Here is a 19,223-nt window from a genome sequence, read left to right on the forward strand (position 1 = left end):
TATTTTTCATAGGCATTTACAAAATTTAAGCTCTGTGCCAACTCTGTGAAGTTTATGAGAAAAATGATAGTCTCATTTCATATTTCTTGCTCAGATCAAGTTCCCCATTGGAGGAGTAGAACATGGAGAGCTCTGATTTTCACCTTTCTTGCTTCTGTCCAGGTCCTTTTGTTCTTTCCATGTAACTTTAGAAATTAGGTGTTTGGAAGAGGTTTTATGTTTATCTTCACCAAATACTTTTCCCCAGAATTGTCTAGAAAAATCTGGACTACAGAATGTTTTTCTAGTAGAAGAAACCTCTTCAGTAAGACCCTGCTTTCCTCTTTCCACAGAAATTCTACCTTTTCTGATTTTAGTCTAAATTGTTAGCAAGTTTGTTAATATGGCAGCATAAATATAGATGGTATAATGACAGCAATAAGAATTGATACGTATCTTTGTGGAGTTAAACTATATTACATTTTATGCACTGTCCATTACCTCACAGCCACGCTACCTTATAAAGAGACATTATAAATAAAAGGAATACATTATAAAAGTCAAGAAAAAAATTGACAATGTTTTTATTAACATAGTCCTATGGGATGTAAATTTAATACATATTTCAGGAGTGACCAAGGCTGAGAATTTGGTCCCTGTCTTAGCTAATTTTTAGTACACAGGACCCACAGTCAGGAAAGCAGAGTCATGTTTGGGTTTTTAATGTAGAAGTTAGATGTGTCTTTTTCCTTCCCTCTTTTCTTCTCTATTTCCTTTTTTTTTTAATGGTACCCTTATTCTCTATTTTGTCATACTGCTTAATTCTCCTACTTTCTCTTGAGTTACAAGAGTACTTAATTAGTCTAATTTAAAGTGTGAACTTTATTAAAGCAGAAAGCATTAGTTAATGTCTTTAAGTATTGGTGGATCAGAACTGTGTAGAGTTTGGATCTCAAAGCAGGGATTACAAAGGATCTCAGCAGGATGCTATTCAGCCACTAGAAGGCAGGCAGCCCAGGCTAAAAGGACTTCTTTTTGAGGCTGTCTTTGTCCTCTTATTTTCAGTCCATTCATTGGACTACTCGCATGACTCAAAGTGGTAGTATATATAGAACATTGTTGCCGAACCATTAAACCTTGACAGTTTGCAGAATAAGGAATATGGGTAATCCACGAACTGTAGAAGGCGGCCCTGACAAAATGAGGTCATGCAAAATGCTATATTAGGCATGCAATTTCAATAAAGCAAAATAAAATGTGATGCCATATTTAGACAGGAAGAAGGAGATTTTAATAATTTGGATTAAACGGGAGGAGGGAGGAAAACGTAAGTAAGGAAAAAATAAGGAAAAAAAATCTGTAATTGTAATAATTTTAGATGTGAATAAACATAGGACTTTTAAAATCGTCAGACCTTGTATGTTTATGAATTTTATTCCTTTTCTGATGTTCATCTTGGAAGGCTAAGGTCTAAAATGATTTCAGAAAACATCAAATATTTTCTGTGCGCTAGATAGAAGATAGCTATTAATTGTGTCAGAACTCCTGGGCAGGTGGGGATTGTTGTTTGAGCCTGCTTATGAACACAGAAAAATATTCTTACAGTATTCACTTTGGATGGGCAAAGGGACTTGCCTTGTATTATTTCTTATATTTGAGAATGAGTGTCTTTAGGCTTTTCCTGATAACTAGATTTACCTTTATAGGAGAAAGATTTGCAAATGTGGCAGCTATTCAGATGATTGTCAGATACCTTCTGTGTGCAAGGGATCAGGCTGGCTATTCTGGGGATATTAATTCACTTATGATCTCAGGCCATAGAGAGGTCGTAGTCTAAGAGTGGGAGTAAGATGTATTTACCTCCAAAAAGTAGCATGTAGATAGTGAAGGGGAGCACAAACAGTTGCTGGGGGAGTTGAGAGAACTCCTGATGGTGCAAGTATTGTGTCCCCCCTACCCCAGCAGTTAAGTTTTGTAGGCATGCCTTCTTATGTTTAAATTTTTTATTTTGTTGTTTTCAAGTGGGTACAATAATGAACTCTATATAATATAAAATAAGCATTGCCTGGGAGAAGCCCTAGAGGAATTTAATTATTAGATAATAAGGTTTAATAATATCTCAGTGCCTCCTGGAGAAATCAGAGGTGGTTACGGCAAAATTCTTGCCCTTAAATAATTCAGATCTCTACTAAATTGAGTTATTTTGCTTTTAGCATATGTGGATGCTTGAAAAGAATTTTCTTAAGTATTTAAACATACCCTGTGATTTTTATAACATATCCTGTTAATTTGCCTGGTAAACCTTTTCTTCATGGATAATATAAATGTAAATTTCAGCCAAACTCTAAATTAATTAATTTTGATTTTTGAAGTTTTAAACTTACTTTAAAAGATGGTATTTCATGTAACCTTGCACCCTAAAAGTAGCAAGAGATACAATTCTAAAATGAAAGTTAGTTGGTTTGTTTAAAAAGCTTTCTTAGGATTTTTTAAACTTACCATTAGCAAGTTTTGGATTATGTTTCCTTGTACAAATAGTTATTGTTTTTTTCTACATCCTTAGTGTCACATTCAATGCCCAGTGTCTAGTAGGTGCTCAATAAATAGATTTTAAGGTGAATGTAACTTCATCATTTGACTCTTTTGATTCTTGCCACCTCAAAGTGTTTGAAAACGAGTCTATGCTAAGTATATATTTACTCACCCCTTCATTTCTTTCACTCAGTTTTATCAATTGCTTTCTTTAGATCAGAATCAAGCTTTGCGACTCTGTCTGGGTAGCACTAGTGTTGGTCAGTATGGAGCCATCTCTGCCCTCAGTATCAACAATGATTGCTCACGACTTCTCTGTGGCTTTGCTAAAGGACAGGTAAATAGGAACTTTATTTTACCTGTAAGACAATTTAAAATCAATTTAAAAAACCGTATTATATCTAGATCAGTATCTCGAAGACTAAAACGTGTTATAAAGTGACATGTCTATAGAGCTAACCTGAGTTTGCTTAGTCTGACTTTGGCCCAAATTTTTAAATGTTATTGACTGAGCCAGAGTTTGCGATTTTTAATGTCTTTTTTTTTTTTTTTGATTTTTAATGTCTTAATTCATATGTCCATATAAGTAAATAGCTTTTATAAACCAACCAGTCTGTTATACAGAATTTACTTTCTTACTGTAGTGAGGATAATTGTTGTTGATTTTTAAGTATACTATGTTCTGGTTTGTGTATTCTTATTACTGTGTTCCTAGATAGCTATTTTGGTATTTCTTTTTACTTCTGAAACTGGCAGTAAATTTTATTTCTTCTATTCTTCTGACTTATATATCATCAGTTGGTTTGGCAATAAGCCTTTTCTATAATTTTTACCAGTGCTGAAGAGATTGACTCATTAAAGAAATTTCTTTTACCTCTCAGTGAAAGGACAAGGTTTAAAACCTGAAGGGGAAAGTAGGTTGGGCAGGATGAGAGGAAGATGAAGAGGGAATAAAGGCCCCATGCTTTAGTGGCTCTGCAACCTTTAGTTATGTTTTAACTTTATAGTTCTTTGTCTGCAATGTTTATAGACCAGGGATAGATGATTTCAGCCAAAAGCCAGGATACTTAACTCCAAAAAAGAGCAATAAATTTGTTTTTAAAGCATTTAGTTGTCTTATAGATCACTATGTGGGATTTGGCCAGTGGGAAGCTTCTAAGATCAATAACAGATGCTCACCCTCCGGGAACAGCAATACTGCATATTAAGGTAAACTCCTATTTTCTTTTTCTAATATTCTTTATTATTATGTCTTTGTATCCATTTTTAAGTAGATTTCTTCATAAACAGAATCCTTGAAACTGAACTGTCTTTTATTTGCCGGGCACAAGATGTTCTCCCAAGTTAAAACCAGAGGTGGGCTAGCATGGTAACATTCAGCTGTAAGTTGTATTGAAGCCTAGTAGATATATCAGGAAAGAGAGTAAATTGATGTGATTCTAGAGTAAGGTTGGCAGCAAAGACAGGCAGTACCCTACTGAAAAGTCATGTGCAGATTTTAAAAGATCTTTTTACTTTTTGTTTTGTCCGCCAGGATTTTATTGCTGAGGTGGTGTGCTCTGTCACACTTTGTTGGGAATTATCTGATGTTCAAGGCACCAGTTGTGAAAGAACCAAGGTTTGCATTATGTTTAGAAACAAATCTGTTAGTTTATTTTCCTTCAGCCCTCCAAAGGAAAAGCATTAAGAGTTGAATCTTGGCTTTCTCCTTACATGCCTGAAAAAATAAACCAACTTAGGTAACAGATTTCATTTACAAATACAATGTGAACCTTGGTTTTTGTATGCTGTCAAGCCCATGTTCAGAAGTATAAAATGTACAGGACTGTAACTAGGGAAGTCTAAAATCAGATCTTCTGGATTTTAATCATGTGCACATTTGGTTACTTAGCTATGAAGACCTCTCTTATCCATACGTATGCTTTTTAAAGTCTGGGAGCATCTGGACTTGATGTGTCTGCATCTCGGTTAGTTACATAAAAGTCTTTTGTGACAAAGCAGCATTGAAGCATTTAGTAACAATGAAAACAACCAAGACAAGTAAAAGTAGAGAGAATTTCTCCCCTTTCTGAACATCGTGGCTGTTCATCTTGACCTCTTTTCATATGGCATGAGGCAACTTCTAATATGTTATAGTTGTTTGTGTTATGTCTTATCTCCTTTAATAGACCAAGATCTTTGAAACCAGGATCTGTTTCTCTTTTATTTTTGTGTGTTACATGTAGTAGCTGCTCAATAAATGTTTTTTTGGTTGTTTGTAAAAGTCCAGTCCATTTGTAGAAAAAAGCAAAATCTTTGGGAGAAACAACAGGAAACAAGAGATAAAGGCAGAGAGAAAAAGGCAGAAGAAATAAAGGCAGAAGAATGCAGCTGATGTTAAACACATACTAGTAGTGGAAATTGCGTTGCTTGGGAATGGTGATAAGTGCAGACACTCTGACTTTACTTCTGAGGCCTTCCATTGACAACGGCTACTTGCACTTCAAACCTCTTACTCATTGTTCTCCAGACTTAACGCTTCACGTCCTATCAATAACAATTTGGGCTTTAATTCATTTATATATACATATGTGTGTTTGTATAAAATATTTATTTAAAAATTATTTAATTGTACTACTGTACTAAATTTAAGTCCATTATGAAACACATACACAAGAAGTAGAAAATTAATAACTAAAATTATGAGAGCTATTATTTTTCCTACACTCCACTTTAGCAACTGCTTAGCTAGGCCTTGAGAGCAAAGATGTGGGACATCTTTACTTGTGTGTGGGGTTGAGGAAGAATAATTTCATAGTAGCCTCCTGTACCTCAACCATCCCTGAAGAGCACAAAGGCATGCCATTGAGGATGGTTTTACAAACCTTTGGGGTTAGGGAGACTAGTCACTCTAAGTGATACAAACTAAGTTACTCAATTTTGTATCCTACCACAGTCATATCTACCATACCACATAAGCCCTTAGGACAACCTGTCATTGTGAACATTATTTATTATTTGAGTTTTCCAGGCTGGATGATAGTAACTGCAGTATACTCTGTTGAAGAAGATTGAGGGGGCAGCACATTTTAGGAAGAGGAGTGGCATAAAAAGTTAAACTCTTTTAAATATAGTGGATTAACTCTTCAGTTATTCGGAAAACATATTCTGACAAGTTTATTTCCCAAAGATACCAAATATCTTTTACTGTGTCTTTATTCTTGAAAGTTAGACAACTGCAAATGTATCCAAAGTATCCTATTCAGCTCAATAGCAAGTTAGAAAGAAATTAATGTAAGAACTCAACTAGAGGGACTTCCCTGGTGGCACAGAGGTTTAAGAATCCACTTGCCAGTTCAGGGGACACAGGTTTGATCCCTGCTCCGGGAAGGTCCCACATGCCCTGGAGCAACTAAGCCTGTGCCTCACAACTGCTGAGCCTGCGCTCTAGAGACCGTGGGCCACAACTGCTGAGCCCATGGGCCACAACTGCTGAAACCCACGCGCCTAGAGCCTGTGCTCCGCAGCAAGAGAAGCCACCACAATGAGAAGCCCGTGCATTGTATGGAAGAGTAGCCACCATTCACCGCAACTAGAGAAAGCCTGCACGCAGCAACGAAGACCCAATACAGTCAAGAAAGAAAGAAAGAAAGACAAAGAAAGAAAGAAAGGAAGGAAGGAAGGAAGAAGTACAATTTATTAAAAAAAAAGAACTCAAGTAGAGAACTTTAGGGCTTTTATGAGTCAAATTTGTATTTTTCTTTTATCCTGATGAAAGCTGGTTTTGCTTTTTTAAGGCCTCATTTTTTTAAAGGTATTGAGCCATTTTTATTCTGAATACGGGTAAGTTTGTATGTTTAGAGTAACGAGGTAAATCTAGTTTAGGTGATTTCAAATGCTATTAAATGTGTTTGTCTTAGACTTTTAAAATTTTACGGTTTTTTTTCTTTGACACTTGATTGGTTGTCTAAAAATCTATAAGAAAATTTATTCCTTCTCTGTTTAGTTTACAGATGATCCAACTCTTGCAATTTGCAACGACAGCGGAGGCTCTGTTTTTGAATTGACATTCAAGTAAGAGACTCTTGGACATTTGTAGACAGATGAAAAGATTAGCTCCAGTTTAATGACTTGAAGTTGAATATGAAGAGGTCTGGAAAAGCCACATGATTGGAAATAGAGTGTGGCTGTGTGTTACACTTCCTTGGGGAGGCATATCGAACATACAGGACAGCAGGCCAGGCCCCCCCAAACTCTGTCTCACTAGGTCCAAGTTGGGGTTTTAGACTCCTACTCCCCAAAGTATTCATAAGCTCTGCCAATCTTGGGAACCATTATTCTGGAGAATCTCATGAATTTCAGTTTAGGCCCCAGGCCCAGTTGGTTATAACAATAATGACCAGGTGTAGAAAGGTTTTTATTGCCTTGGAATTACCCTGTTTACCCTTTAAATAAGAGGAAAGACTGTTTAGATACATGGAAGAATATTTATAAATCTGAGTTTAAAAAAAAAGTAGAGCAAAAACTTCAATGTATTATATTTCCGTAAGTTCTTCAAAGTAAGGACTATGTTTTGTATTTCTCATACGTCTGCCAATGTCGAGCCCGAAGTAATTGCTTAAAAAATACTATTGATTGGGACTTCTCTGGTGGTCCAGTGGTTAAAAATCCACCATCTAGTGCGGAGGATGCAACTGCTGAGCCCTCACGCTTTAGAGCCTGCCCACCACAGCTGGAGAGAAGCCCATGCGCCGCAATGAAAGATCCTGCATGCCGCAACAAAGATCCAGGGTGCCGCAACCTAGACCTGATGCAGCCAAAAAAAACCCCAACGAGAAACAGCTATTGATTTCTTCAGCTAATGTTTATTGAGCATCTCCCATGTGTAGGCATTGCTCTAGACACCAGAGTTCCAGCTTAGAACCAGGCAAGGTTGCTACTCCAATAGAACTTATATTCTAGTTGGGGTGGGAGTAGGGAGACAGACAATAAACCAACACATGAATAAAATAACTTAGATAGTTATGGGTGCTGCGAAGGAAATAAAACAGGTCAGTGTGCTGGAGTGCATTTGAGGATAATTCAGGAAGGCTTCTTGTGAAAGGTGACATTTGAGTAAAGACCTGAATGACAATCTGGTCAGCAAGTGGAAAGATCTGGAAGTGTTCCAGGCAGAGGGATGTTCAAGCACAAAGGCTTTGAGGTGGGCACGGCGTGGGCTGCTAGAGCAGTGGAGAGAAGGCAGGTGTGGCTGGAGCGTGCGTTTGTCAGCAGCAGCAGTACTGGTGGAGGAGTGAAGGTGGGAGCCAGATCACATAGGACCTTTTAAACATGGTAAAGAGTGGATTTTGTCTTATGTACAGTGGCAAGCCATTGGAGAGTTTTTAGGAGAAGGGTGATAAATCTCACCCCTTCATTAAAAATGACATGCTGATGTTGTGTGCAGTTTGGATTGTTGGGGGCAGGAGAAGGAGTTAGGAGGCTTTTGTTGTAGTCCACGCTAGGGATGTAGTGCTTTGGATCATTGCTAAGTTGATTCGGCATTTTTGGGTTACGTTTTCAGGAGAGTGATGGGAGTGAGAACATGTGAATCTAGATGCCTGTTCAGTGGTTCCAAGGGTGAAGTTTGCTGTATTGAGCCTCTCCATTCTAAGCCTGAATTGAAAGATCATCCCATCACACAGTTTTCCTTATTGGCCATGGCATCCTTAACAAAGGTAGGTGTGTTTAGAAGATGAAGCTCATAACTTGAAAGTCTTTGAATACCAAAAATTTGAAAATTGCAGGGTAGATATTGAACATGTGTTTTTTTCCCTTAAAGATACTAGTCATCGGATTGAAGCCATCCTTAAAAGTGTGGATGACTTTTCCTTATGGACGGGTAAGTAAGCCTCTCCATCTTATTGGCAAAAAGACCATGTCAGGAGGTTGGGGAGAATGACTTGCAAGTGGTGAATTCTGTGAGGTTGTCAGAAAACTAGGTAGAATGGAAATCAGCGCTTCAAAGATCACTGAATACTTACCTTGATGTGACCAAAGCAGCATAAGCTGGTGACTAGGGCAGTATTCCGGGGATCACAAGGTCTGTACTTTTCTACCTTTATTCTGTTAAGTTTTTTTCTCATGAACAGCTGCTGCTTTGGTAATGAACTGCTGATAGAGGACACCCCACCACAATATCCAGCATGAATTGCTGTGACACACTCTTTCCTTGGCTTCTTCTGCCTCTGATATTTTACTTTGGGGGATGATACTTCTCAGAATGTATTATGCACACCTCAGTTTCCCTTTTCTTTCCTGCTTGATAGTTTTCAAAGAGTTGTTTTCTTCCAGTGTATGTATGAGGAGAGGCATGATGGGATGGGATGGAGAATGATGGTACAGGACCAAGACTAGTTCAGAAAGTAGCCCCTGTAGTGAGGGAACCCACTCTTCTGTTTTCTTGTTGGTACTCGGCATATCTCTGGTCCCCAGGAGAAGCAGGTCTGCCCTTTCAGATGGCAAAGCTGGCTTATATTACCATTAACAGTTCTTAAGTGAGCTTTATTGGCTAATTGAGATTTATCATGGTAGTTTGTGTTTACGTGTTTTTGTTTGTTTTTATTGGTGTTTTTTCCAACATTTTATTATGAACATTTTCAAACAAGTAGAGAAGTTGAAAGAATTTTACATTGAACATCTATATACCTACCATCATAAAACTCTACCATTAGCATTTTATGGTGCTTTATTATTATATACCTATTCATCTCCATTCATCAGATTATGTTTTTTTAAAATGTATTTCCAAGTAAATTACAGGAATTAGTACTTTTTTCCCCTAAATATTCAGCATGCATATGATTTAGTACAGTTTAGTATTTGTTGAAGTTTTTCCTTTGGTGTAAAAATTTACACAACAAAATGCGCAGATCTTGAGTGTACATTTGCTGAACTTTGACAAAAGGTATGTACTTTTGTAACCCAAACCTCTGTCAAGATGTGGAACATTAGCATCCGCACAGAAAGTTCCCTCATGACACTGCCCAGTCAGTCCCTGCTCCTTTGGAGTTTTAGTGAGAAATTAGGAGACCTTCTATCAAGGAACACCAGTCAGATGCTGTTATAAACCAGGGTTTTCTCTATGTTCTTTTGTGCGTTGCTGGTGATGACTTTTTTTTTTTTTTTTCCCTTCTCCTCACTCAGATGGATCCTTCCAGTGTTCCACTGCTGGCCTGGCACTTTGTGGCAGTGCATAATTACGTGAATCCCATGCTTGCCTTCTGCAGAGGAGATGTTGTTCATTTTCTACTGGTAAGTCCTAATGTGATGCTAAATCTGGGGTAAAGTCCTTTATCATAGGATTATGTTTCTGATTCGCCAGTAACTTAATATTGTGTCAAAGAAATATGCTATCATAATTCTTTGGAGAATTCTATTTGTCTGTTCTATTTATTATTTATCTATTAGATTCTATTTAATTTTTATTTAGAAGCTTTAGTGGTTAACATGGAAAACAGCTGATCACCCTCAACTCCATGCCTCTTCATGGTGTATTTCTCAGTTCCATCTCCTTTGACTAATAAATAATTGATGGTTTATGTGTATGTATAAATATATGAATGTACATAGGTCTGTATTAATGGCTTGCCTATCTACATATAGTGTATTTATTAGACAGCCAGTATCATCGAGTGCCTACTATGTTATCTACACCGTAATGGACACAAGAGGCAATTGAAGGAAGTATAAACTTAACTTTTTCTTTCATGTAGGTTAAAATGTGGTTTGAAAGGCAAACCAGTATGTTCATTACTAATAGAACAGTTTAAAGATTCAACTATGTGATGAGAATTTAAAAATTGATATAAGTTCAGAGTAAGAAGAAGAGATTTATATGAACTAGAGAGGCTGCGGAAGACTTTATGAAGGATATAAGGCAAATACTATAGAAGGGGCGGATATGCATATTGGAAAAAATAAGATGAACTGAAGTTACAGAGGTAAGAATGTGCCTGTGGAATCTCTTCTTGGGTTTCCTAGCTCAGTGAAGCAAGTGCACCACAGTTTGCCAACCTCTGATCTAGATTATATAATAATTGGCCAAGATTGGTAATGGGGAGCCATCACAGGCTCTTAGGTAATCAAAGTGATATGATTTAAGTGACATTTTAGGAAGATTGCTGTAGAAATAGCAAAAAGAACAGATGATAGGAGTTTGGAGGGAAAGGAAGGGTTTTGCTCTTGTAATAAAGCAAGTGTGAGTTCTTTAGACAAGGATGGTTGCAGTGAGAGTTAGGGATGGCGTTTTGAAGGAAAGACAAGGCTTCTCATCTTAGTGGATCTGGGGACTGGAGGACATAAACAAAACATTGCATTTCTGGCTTTGCATTTTAGAAGCATGAAATAGTCAAAAAGTTTAGGGTCAGGGAAGAATTGAATGCATTGGGTTGGAAGCGAAGGTGAGACTCACAAGTGTCGTATTGGGGAATGTCCTCTGGGAGAATTGGCAGTCCAGGTCTGGGGTGAAAATGAGAATTCCAGAATAGAGAAGGTAGTTGAAGCTGTGAAAATCAAAAGCAAGAGCATACATAAGCTTGGTGGACACTTATGTAAGGGAAAGGAAAAAGAGAAGGCAGGAAAGGGGGATCCTATAAAGGCATGTAGAAGTAGGAGGGGAAATAGAACAGTGTGGCAGAAGGAGAGGCTTCAGGACATTATCAAGTCCAGGGTAATACCAATACCAAAGAGAGATCCATGAAGAAGACGGACGATAAGGCCACCAGATATGCAAGAAGTAGTTCTTTAGAAACTTTTCAGAGGACTAATTATCAGCGGAATTGAGGCGGAAGCTAGATTAACAAGGCTAGAGCCTTGTTAAAGAAATGGGTATCTAGAAGAACGGACTTACACAATTATAGTACAGCATTTGGTTGCAAAAGGAAAAAGAATGGTTAACTTTCTGTAAGAAGTAAATCAAGGGAAGGTTTTTTGTTTTTGTTTTTTAAAGATGGAAAAGTCAGAAACCTGTTTGATAGCAAGAGGGAAAAGGCCCTTTCAAAGGAGTGATTGAATATGTTAGCAAGGGAGGTGTAATATTAAACAGCAATGGAGGAAGTGGATTTAGAGTATATACAGGTGAAGTGATTTTCTTTAGCGAGGACTTTAGCCAGTCTCAGAATAGTGAATGTTGGTGTTGATCTTTTTGTTTGTGAAACACTTTGAACATATGTAAGATATGGACCAATTTGGTGCTGTCTTATTTTCATTTTACAAATGAGGAAATTGAAAGAATAAATGATTTATCTTGGTGACTCAGCTGTGGAACTTACTTTTAAACACATGGCTGTAGATCCTACGCTCCTTTTACTACAGCATTCTTTCTTACAGGGGAAGTGACTTAGGAAGTGAAGATGGGAATACACAAAGGGCTCACATTAAATGGTTTCAGTTGTTTATTAAGATATCTGGTGAGGCTAACACTGCAAGTCATGGGACTAGAAGGCAAAGAGGAATTGGGACTTACAGGGAAAGGAAGACATCTAGAACACTACTATGGGGAGTATGCAAGAAAACCCAGGGTGAATTAGATGTCATGAAGTTTAGGCAGGTTGTTGTGCTGTGGCTTTCTTCTTCAGTGCTCTGTCACCTTGGAGCAGAAGTGGAGAGAGTAAATTATAAGGATGATTGTAAGATTATAGAGAGTATATATATGCATATATAAATTAAATATTGACACTTGAGATTCTTTGGGGAAGTTTTGGGCTATTTGAGCTATAATAGTATCATACTTCAAAGAAGTCTAGTTTTGTCACTGTAGCAGTTTTTTTTTTTTTTTTAATGAGGTTTTGTGTTACTTTTTTACATTAGGCCACCAATCCCATTTCATGCTTTAACTCTGGCTAAATACAGTCATTGATGTGATGAAGTTAGGTTTTTCTGAATTATGATGGAGTGAATATTATAGTATTTGCCAGTACAAGCATACCCTGGAGATATTGTGGGTTCAGTTCAGACCACTGCAATAAAGCAAATATTGCAGTAAAGTGAGTCACATAAGTTGTCTGGTTTCCCAGTGCATATAAAAGTTATGTTTACACTATACTGTAGTCTTTTAAGTGTGCAATAGCATTATCTCTAAAAAAAAAATGTACATACCCTAATTTAAAAATACTTTATTGCTAAAAAATACCAAAACAATTACAATAGTAGCATCAAAGATCACTGATCACAGATTACTATAACAATACAATAATAATGAAAAAGCTTGAACTATTGCAAGAATTACCAAAATGTGACACAGAGACATGAAGTGAGCAAATGTTGGAAAAATGATGCTGATAGATTGACACAGGATTGCCACAAACCTTCAGTTTGTAAAACACACAATATCTAGAAGCACAGTAAAGTGAAGTGCAATAAAACAAGGTATGCCGAAACTGACAGCGAGACCACTGACCAGATATACCGTGGATTTTGGTACAAATCATGATGTGAATGATTTTTTTTTCATTTGTATAATAGTTTCTTTCATCATCAGTATTTTTGTTTTATCCATATCCTGAATGGAAATCATTTTCTAGGTGGATTGACTAGGTAAGAGACTTTAAAACGGCTCTCAAACAATAGCTGATATTTAGGTTGTTTTTATTTCATCATCAGGTTAAGAGAGACGATTCTGGAGCAATACATGTTACTAAGCAGAAGCATCTTCACCTATACTATGACCTCATCAACTTTACTGTGAGTACTATTGAAATGAAATATCCCCGTTTATTTTATGTAATTGTTTTGAGTCCGTGTTGTATTAAGGCTACCAGGATTTCTGCCATAAACCATGACCTTTAGGATTATATAAAATGTGGACAGAAGTTAAGTCCTGCTTGCATTGAATAAAGTCTGAGATTGGTGTGATGCCACATTATTTTTATTGCCTTTCAGCCTTGTGTCCTGCTGAACACTGGCAGACTTGGCAAAAGTTTTCTTTAATACTCTGATTAACTCAGAGGGGAGATCAGAATCATTTCTTCAAGATCATTGCTGGGCTCTCTTTTTAAACGCATTTTTGTACTTCTGAGTATGTCCTCATTGGTTCAGGAGCTATTCTTTTCTTGTGGCTAAAAACTTTGCAGAGCTCTCTCTCTACCATGCATCTCAGTCCTGAGCAACTTTTGGTTTAAAAAAAATTTTTTATGCTATCAGTTTTTATAATAGATGATTTATTAATTTAGTTGCACATTGCCTTTTTAAAAAAATTAATTAATTAATTTTATTTGCTGTTTTGGGTCTTCGTTGCTCTGCACGGGCTTTCTTTAGTTGCGGTGAGCAGGGGCTACTCTTTGTTGTGGTGCACAGGCTTCTCATTGCCGTGGCTTCTCTTGTTGCAGAGCACAGGCTCTAGGCGTGTGGGCTTCAGTAATTGCGGCACATGGGCTCAATAGTTGTGGCTTATGGGCTCTAAAGCGCAGGCTCAATAGTTGTGGCACACGGGCTTAGTTGCTCTGCAGCATGTGGGATCTTCCTGGAGCAGGGCTCAAACCTGTGTCCCCTGATTGGCAGGTGGATTCTTAACCACTGTGCCACCTAGGAAGCCCAGCTGCACATTGCCTTTTAATCTCATATATAGACTTGATTTAGAAATAATACTTTTTTTATACACATTTCATGAAATAATTTTGTTCAACTTCTTCTCATGCATATAAGACATCAGTGTTTTTGTCATCACCAGAACCCCTTGTTGGATCATCCAACACAGTTCTCTAGAATTCATCATCATCACTTCCGTTTAAGATGTTTGAGATACAGTACTTTAAAAATCTGCACATGATTCTGTCCCTGGAAAAAATTTTCCCAGCACAAGCAGCCATTCTCCTAATAGTAGGGCAATCGGAATTTTTCATTTGTCCTGTGGCTTATTCAAGATGTGACCCCTAATTGCATTGCTTTGTAAGTTACCTTTAAAAGGCTTGTTTACAATGTGTCAACTCTTAAAAATTGTGGGGATCTAATCCCAAGAATAATTGCTAATCCTGCTGACATTCTTTGTCATTCTTTTTCCTTTAATCAGGTGACCTTTGAAAGCATCTAAAAAGTAGCACTAAATTTATATAGGCTGAATAATGTGTCTTTCCTAAATGATACTTTGTTTTTCAAAGTAATCAAGAGAGCACCTTACAAAAGCTCTTTGTAGATGATTTGAGTGTCAAACGGTTTTCTGAGAGATTTTTTTTTGGAAAACCAAACCAAACCTTTCCCTTATAGCAGCCACTCCACAGCGTTAAAGTATATATTCAGCATAGTTAAAAGAAAATTGATCCATTTTCAACTTGATTGTCTTTGATATGATATTATGCAAATAATTTCTGATAATATGGGAAGAGATCATATAAATAAACCAAAATGAATACCAGAGAGAGAAAGTGCAGGGGAAATACTTGTTCTGGCTACTTTAGAAATCCTAATTGAGCAGATTTTAAGACTTCATTTACTTCTTGGGGAGGGATTGAGATTTTGCAAAAAAAATATTTTGAAAATAAGAAATCTTATCTATAACCCAAGAAATTTATCAAAATGGCATCCTTCAGAAGATTTTAACATTGTTACTTTTAAAATTGTAATAGTACTAATTAAAGAATATTCAGGATATATAGATCAAAGAACTCTGACATAATTTGTTGGTATGTTTTGAAGGAAATATATGTTTTAAATAGCTTCTATTTTAAAATATGAATTACTTAAATGCTAACAATCATTCTTTGACCAGCTAGGTTTATAAGGTTTCATTTGTCCTTTTGTTTGATTAATGTCAAAAACACTAGAAATGCGGGGTTGGTCACTTTGCTTAAGTCATCGTGCCAATGTACCTTTTAAAAAAATTGATAAAAATCAGTATATACCATAATATCTATTAGAGCTCTTAGTTAGCCTTCTTTGAGTTATTTTAATACCATCAAAACTCAATACTATGTTGTGCACCTACTGTTCTCTGGGTTGTCGCTGAGTAGTTCTTGCTGTGATTGTAGTGTCATCAAGTTATTAATTAAATGGATAAGGTGGTCAACGTCATTTGAGTTGCCAAGCTTTCTTGTCCTGGATGATGGTGTGGGATGGGCCTCACTTCTGTGTTGTTGTGTGCTTGAATTACAGTGGATAAACTCACGCACAGTTGTGCTCTTGGACAGTGTAGAGAAGTTGCATGTGATTGATCGGCAAACTCAAGAGGAATTGGAAACAGTGGAGATCTCAGAAGTTCAGTTGGTCTATAACAGCAGCCATTTCAAATCTCTAGCCACTGGAGGAAACGTGAGCCAGGCGCTGGTAAGGGTCATCCATTATCTTAATAGTGCCTTGATAAACTTGGTATTTTGTTGTTGTTTTGTTTTAGAAATAGGAATTCTGAGGAGTTATCTTTATGTCTTGAGATGTTTCTTTAAAAGCCACTAATGGGCTGAGGTGGATGTGAGTGTGTTTGTAAGTGTTCAGGAACGTGAACTAAAACAATAATTCCTGTTATCTTCTATTCGGAAACATGACTAATTTAATACCAAAGAATTCTAACTTTTATACTGGAATAATGAAATGAAGTTGAAAGTTCATGAGAAGGAAATTGTGAAAGCAAGATATTTTAGAAAGTTTAGTATGTTGGCAACAGCCTGATAATTTAAGGAATAAATGACTAGAGAGACAGGGAGCCTGTAAGGCTTTGGAAATACTTGGGTGATTAGTAAAAACTTGAACAAGTATGGAGGCTGTAGTCATTAAAAGGTAAATATAGCTTGAAAAGAAAGAAAGAAGATTCATGAAGAACAGGAAATAGGTGAAATGTAGGAGCCTACAGAGAAGGAAGACACAAAAGTTATGATCTTAGTATTAATTTTACTATATTTTAAGCAATGACAATAATGGCCTTTAGCAATTTACACAGGTAGTTTACAGTTAAATTACTTTGAATTGTGATCTCATGTTTCCAAAGCCAGTAATCTTTAAGCAGGAAATTTAGACTTTTGTGAGGCTTCTCTGGGTAATTTCTTGAAAAAAAAAAAAAACAAAAAACAGTAATGAAGGTCATATTTAATGAGTGTCTGCAGCATAATATCTAGCCATTGCTCAAATCTTCCTGAGATATTAAAGCATAAATATATGTGAAAGGGTCTTCCATATATATTTTCAGAATTTAGAAACTAGGAAAATCCAGGAGAAGAAATAGTGATGCAATAAAATTCACTAAAGTAAGAATAATTATTGTCCCATACTTAGATATTTTCTTTTGTTTGAGTGGTTATTAAAAATACCGATAGACTTTGAACTTGCACTTTCAGCCATGATGGAATAATGGGGACTGGATTTACTCTCCTGTCTGGAAAAAAAATCCCAAAAACAATAGTTTTAAAGATATTAGTGAACTTGAAGATAGCATAATAGTATCTATCCAAAATAAAACAGAGAGAAAAAAATTTTTTAAAAATAGTGTTAGTGACCGCAATGAAACAATACCAAGTAGCCTAATAAATGTGTAGTTGAAATCTCTGAAGGAAAGGAGAGAAGAAAATTAGAAGAAATAACATTCAAACACTTTTCAAAATTATAAACACAGAATTTCAAGAAGCTCAGTGAACCCACGCACAAATAAAATAAACATAGATTGATCCGAAAGAGGAAAATATTAAAGCAGGCAGAGGAAAAAGACACATAAAATGCAGAGGAGCAACAACAAATATAAGAGCAGATTTCTCATCAGAAACAATCTGCAGCAATTCCCAAAGAAGATATAGAAATGCCAATAAGCAGATGACAGGATACTCAACATCATTAATCATTAGGGAAATGCAAATCAAAATCATGATGAGATATCTCTTCATGCCCACCAGGATGGCTATAGTCAAAAAGAGATAATAACAGATATTGATTAGGAAGCAGAAAAATTGGAATTCTCATATTTTGCTTGTGGACATGGTGCAGCCACCTTGGAAAACATTTTGGCAGTTCCTCAAAATACTAAACCTAAAGATTCCATATGACTGAGCAATTCAACTCCTAGGTAGCTACTCAAGAGAAATGAAGTCATACCTCTACATAAACACTTGTACACAAATGTTCATAGCAGCATTGTTCATAATAGCCAAAAAGTCAAAACAGTCAAAATGTCCACCAGCTGATAAATGGTTAAACAAAATGCGGTATATCCATGTACTAGAATGCTATTCCTCAATAAAAAAGGTGAACTATTAACATGCTACAAGATGGATGAATCTCAAAAATACTGTGTTAAGTGAAAGAAGCAATATGGAAATACCACATATTGTTTGATTCTATTTATATGAAATGTCCAGAAAAGGCAAGTTTATAGAGACAGATGTAGATTAGAGGGACTGGGTGGACTGGGAGTAGGAATGAGGGTTGACTGGAAATGGGTAAAACGTATCTTTGTGGAGTGATGGAAATGTTCTAAAACTGGATTTTGGTGATGGCCGAACAACTGTAAATTTACTAAAAATTACTGTATACTTAGTGAATTTTATGGTATGTAAATTATGCCTTAATATTGTCATTTACCAAAAGCAGTTGACTGTTTAAAACAAAAGTAATGTTTATGATATGTAGAAGTAATAGTGTGACAAAACTAGTACATAACAGCAGGGAGTGGGGGAAGGAAGTGTATTATTGTACGGTTCTTAACATTATACATCAAGTAGTATAATATTATGTAAATGTAGACTGAGATTACTTAAAGCTGCATACTGTAAACATGAGAGCAGTCACTGAAAAAGAAGTATACCTTTATAAGTCAGTAGTGGCAACAAAATGGAATGTTAAAGAATATTAAATTCAACAAAGCATAAAAAAAGAACAGATAGAACAAGTAGAAAACAATAAAATCATCTAAACCCAACTATATCAATAATTATAGGAAATGAAAATAGTCTAAACATTTCAGTTAAAAGGCAAGGATTGTCAGACTGGATTAAAAAAGCGAGAGCCAGCTATATGCTGCCTACAAAAAGCTCGCATTAAATACAAAGACATAGACAAATTGAAAGTAAGAGGAAGGAAAAAGATGTATTATGCAAACAGTAATCATTAGAATGGCTATTTTAATATCAGATCAAGTAGATTTCAGAGTGGGTAATATTGTCAGAGATAAAGAGAAATTTCAAATTGATAAAAAAGGGTTAATTCATCAGGAAGACATAACAATCTTAAAGGTTTAAGCACCCAATAACAGACCTTCAAAATATATGAAACAAAAACTAACAAATCTAAAAGGAGAAACAGACAAGTCCGCAATTAGAGTTTGGAAATTTCAAAACTCCTTTATCAGTAATTAATAGAATTTGTAGACAGAAAACCATCAAGGGTATAGAAGACTTTTAAAAAATTATTGACCAACTTGACTTAACTGACATTTATAGAATATTCCGCCCAACAAAAGCAAATTACAAACTTTTTCAAGTGCATATGGAGCATCCAATAGATTATATGCTAGGCCGTAAAACAAACTACAGCAAAGTGTTGAAGGAGTCATCAGGGTAAATTTGGAGAAACCCCAAATATTTGGAAATTAAGTAACACTTTTACAAATAACCCATGAGTCAAAGAAGAAATCTCAAAGGAAATTAGAATATATTTTGAACTAAACAAAAGTGAAGATACAGCATATCAAACAGCTGTGGTCCCAAACAGCTTATACAGCTCAATATCAAAAAAACAAACATCCCTAATCAAAAAATGGGCAGAAGATCTAAAAAGGCATTTGT

General features: G+C 36.1%; 1 protein-coding gene across 4 annotated transcripts in view; it reads left to right on the plus strand.

The window, feature by feature from the left end:
* VPS8 (VPS8 subunit of CORVET complex) overlaps positions 1 to 19,223 on the plus strand; it is a 280,030-nt gene that overhangs the window by 34,016 nt on the left and 226,791 nt on the right. For all 4 annotated transcript variants that reach the window (XM_057737662.1, XM_057737661.1, XM_057737663.1 and 1 more), the window contains exons 8-15: positions 2,727 to 2,848; positions 3,634 to 3,720; positions 6,497 to 6,564; positions 8,054 to 8,207; positions 8,312 to 8,371; positions 9,676 to 9,783; positions 13,132 to 13,212; positions 15,616 to 15,786. In XM_057737662.1, the coding sequence (XP_057593645.1) occupies positions 2,727 to 2,848; positions 3,634 to 3,720; positions 6,497 to 6,564; positions 8,054 to 8,207; positions 8,312 to 8,371; positions 9,676 to 9,783; positions 13,132 to 13,212; positions 15,616 to 15,786 (851 nt within the window). The remainder of the gene's footprint in view (positions 1 to 2,726; positions 2,849 to 3,633; positions 3,721 to 6,496; positions 6,565 to 8,053; positions 8,208 to 8,311; positions 8,372 to 9,675; positions 9,784 to 13,131; positions 13,213 to 15,615; positions 15,787 to 19,223) is intronic.

Source organism: Hippopotamus amphibius, chromosome 6 (assembly GCF_030028045.1).
Source record: "Hippopotamus amphibius kiboko isolate mHipAmp2 chromosome 6, mHipAmp2.hap2, whole genome shotgun sequence".
In the NCBI taxonomy this organism is placed as follows: domain Eukaryota; kingdom Metazoa; phylum Chordata; class Mammalia; order Artiodactyla; family Hippopotamidae; genus Hippopotamus; species Hippopotamus amphibius.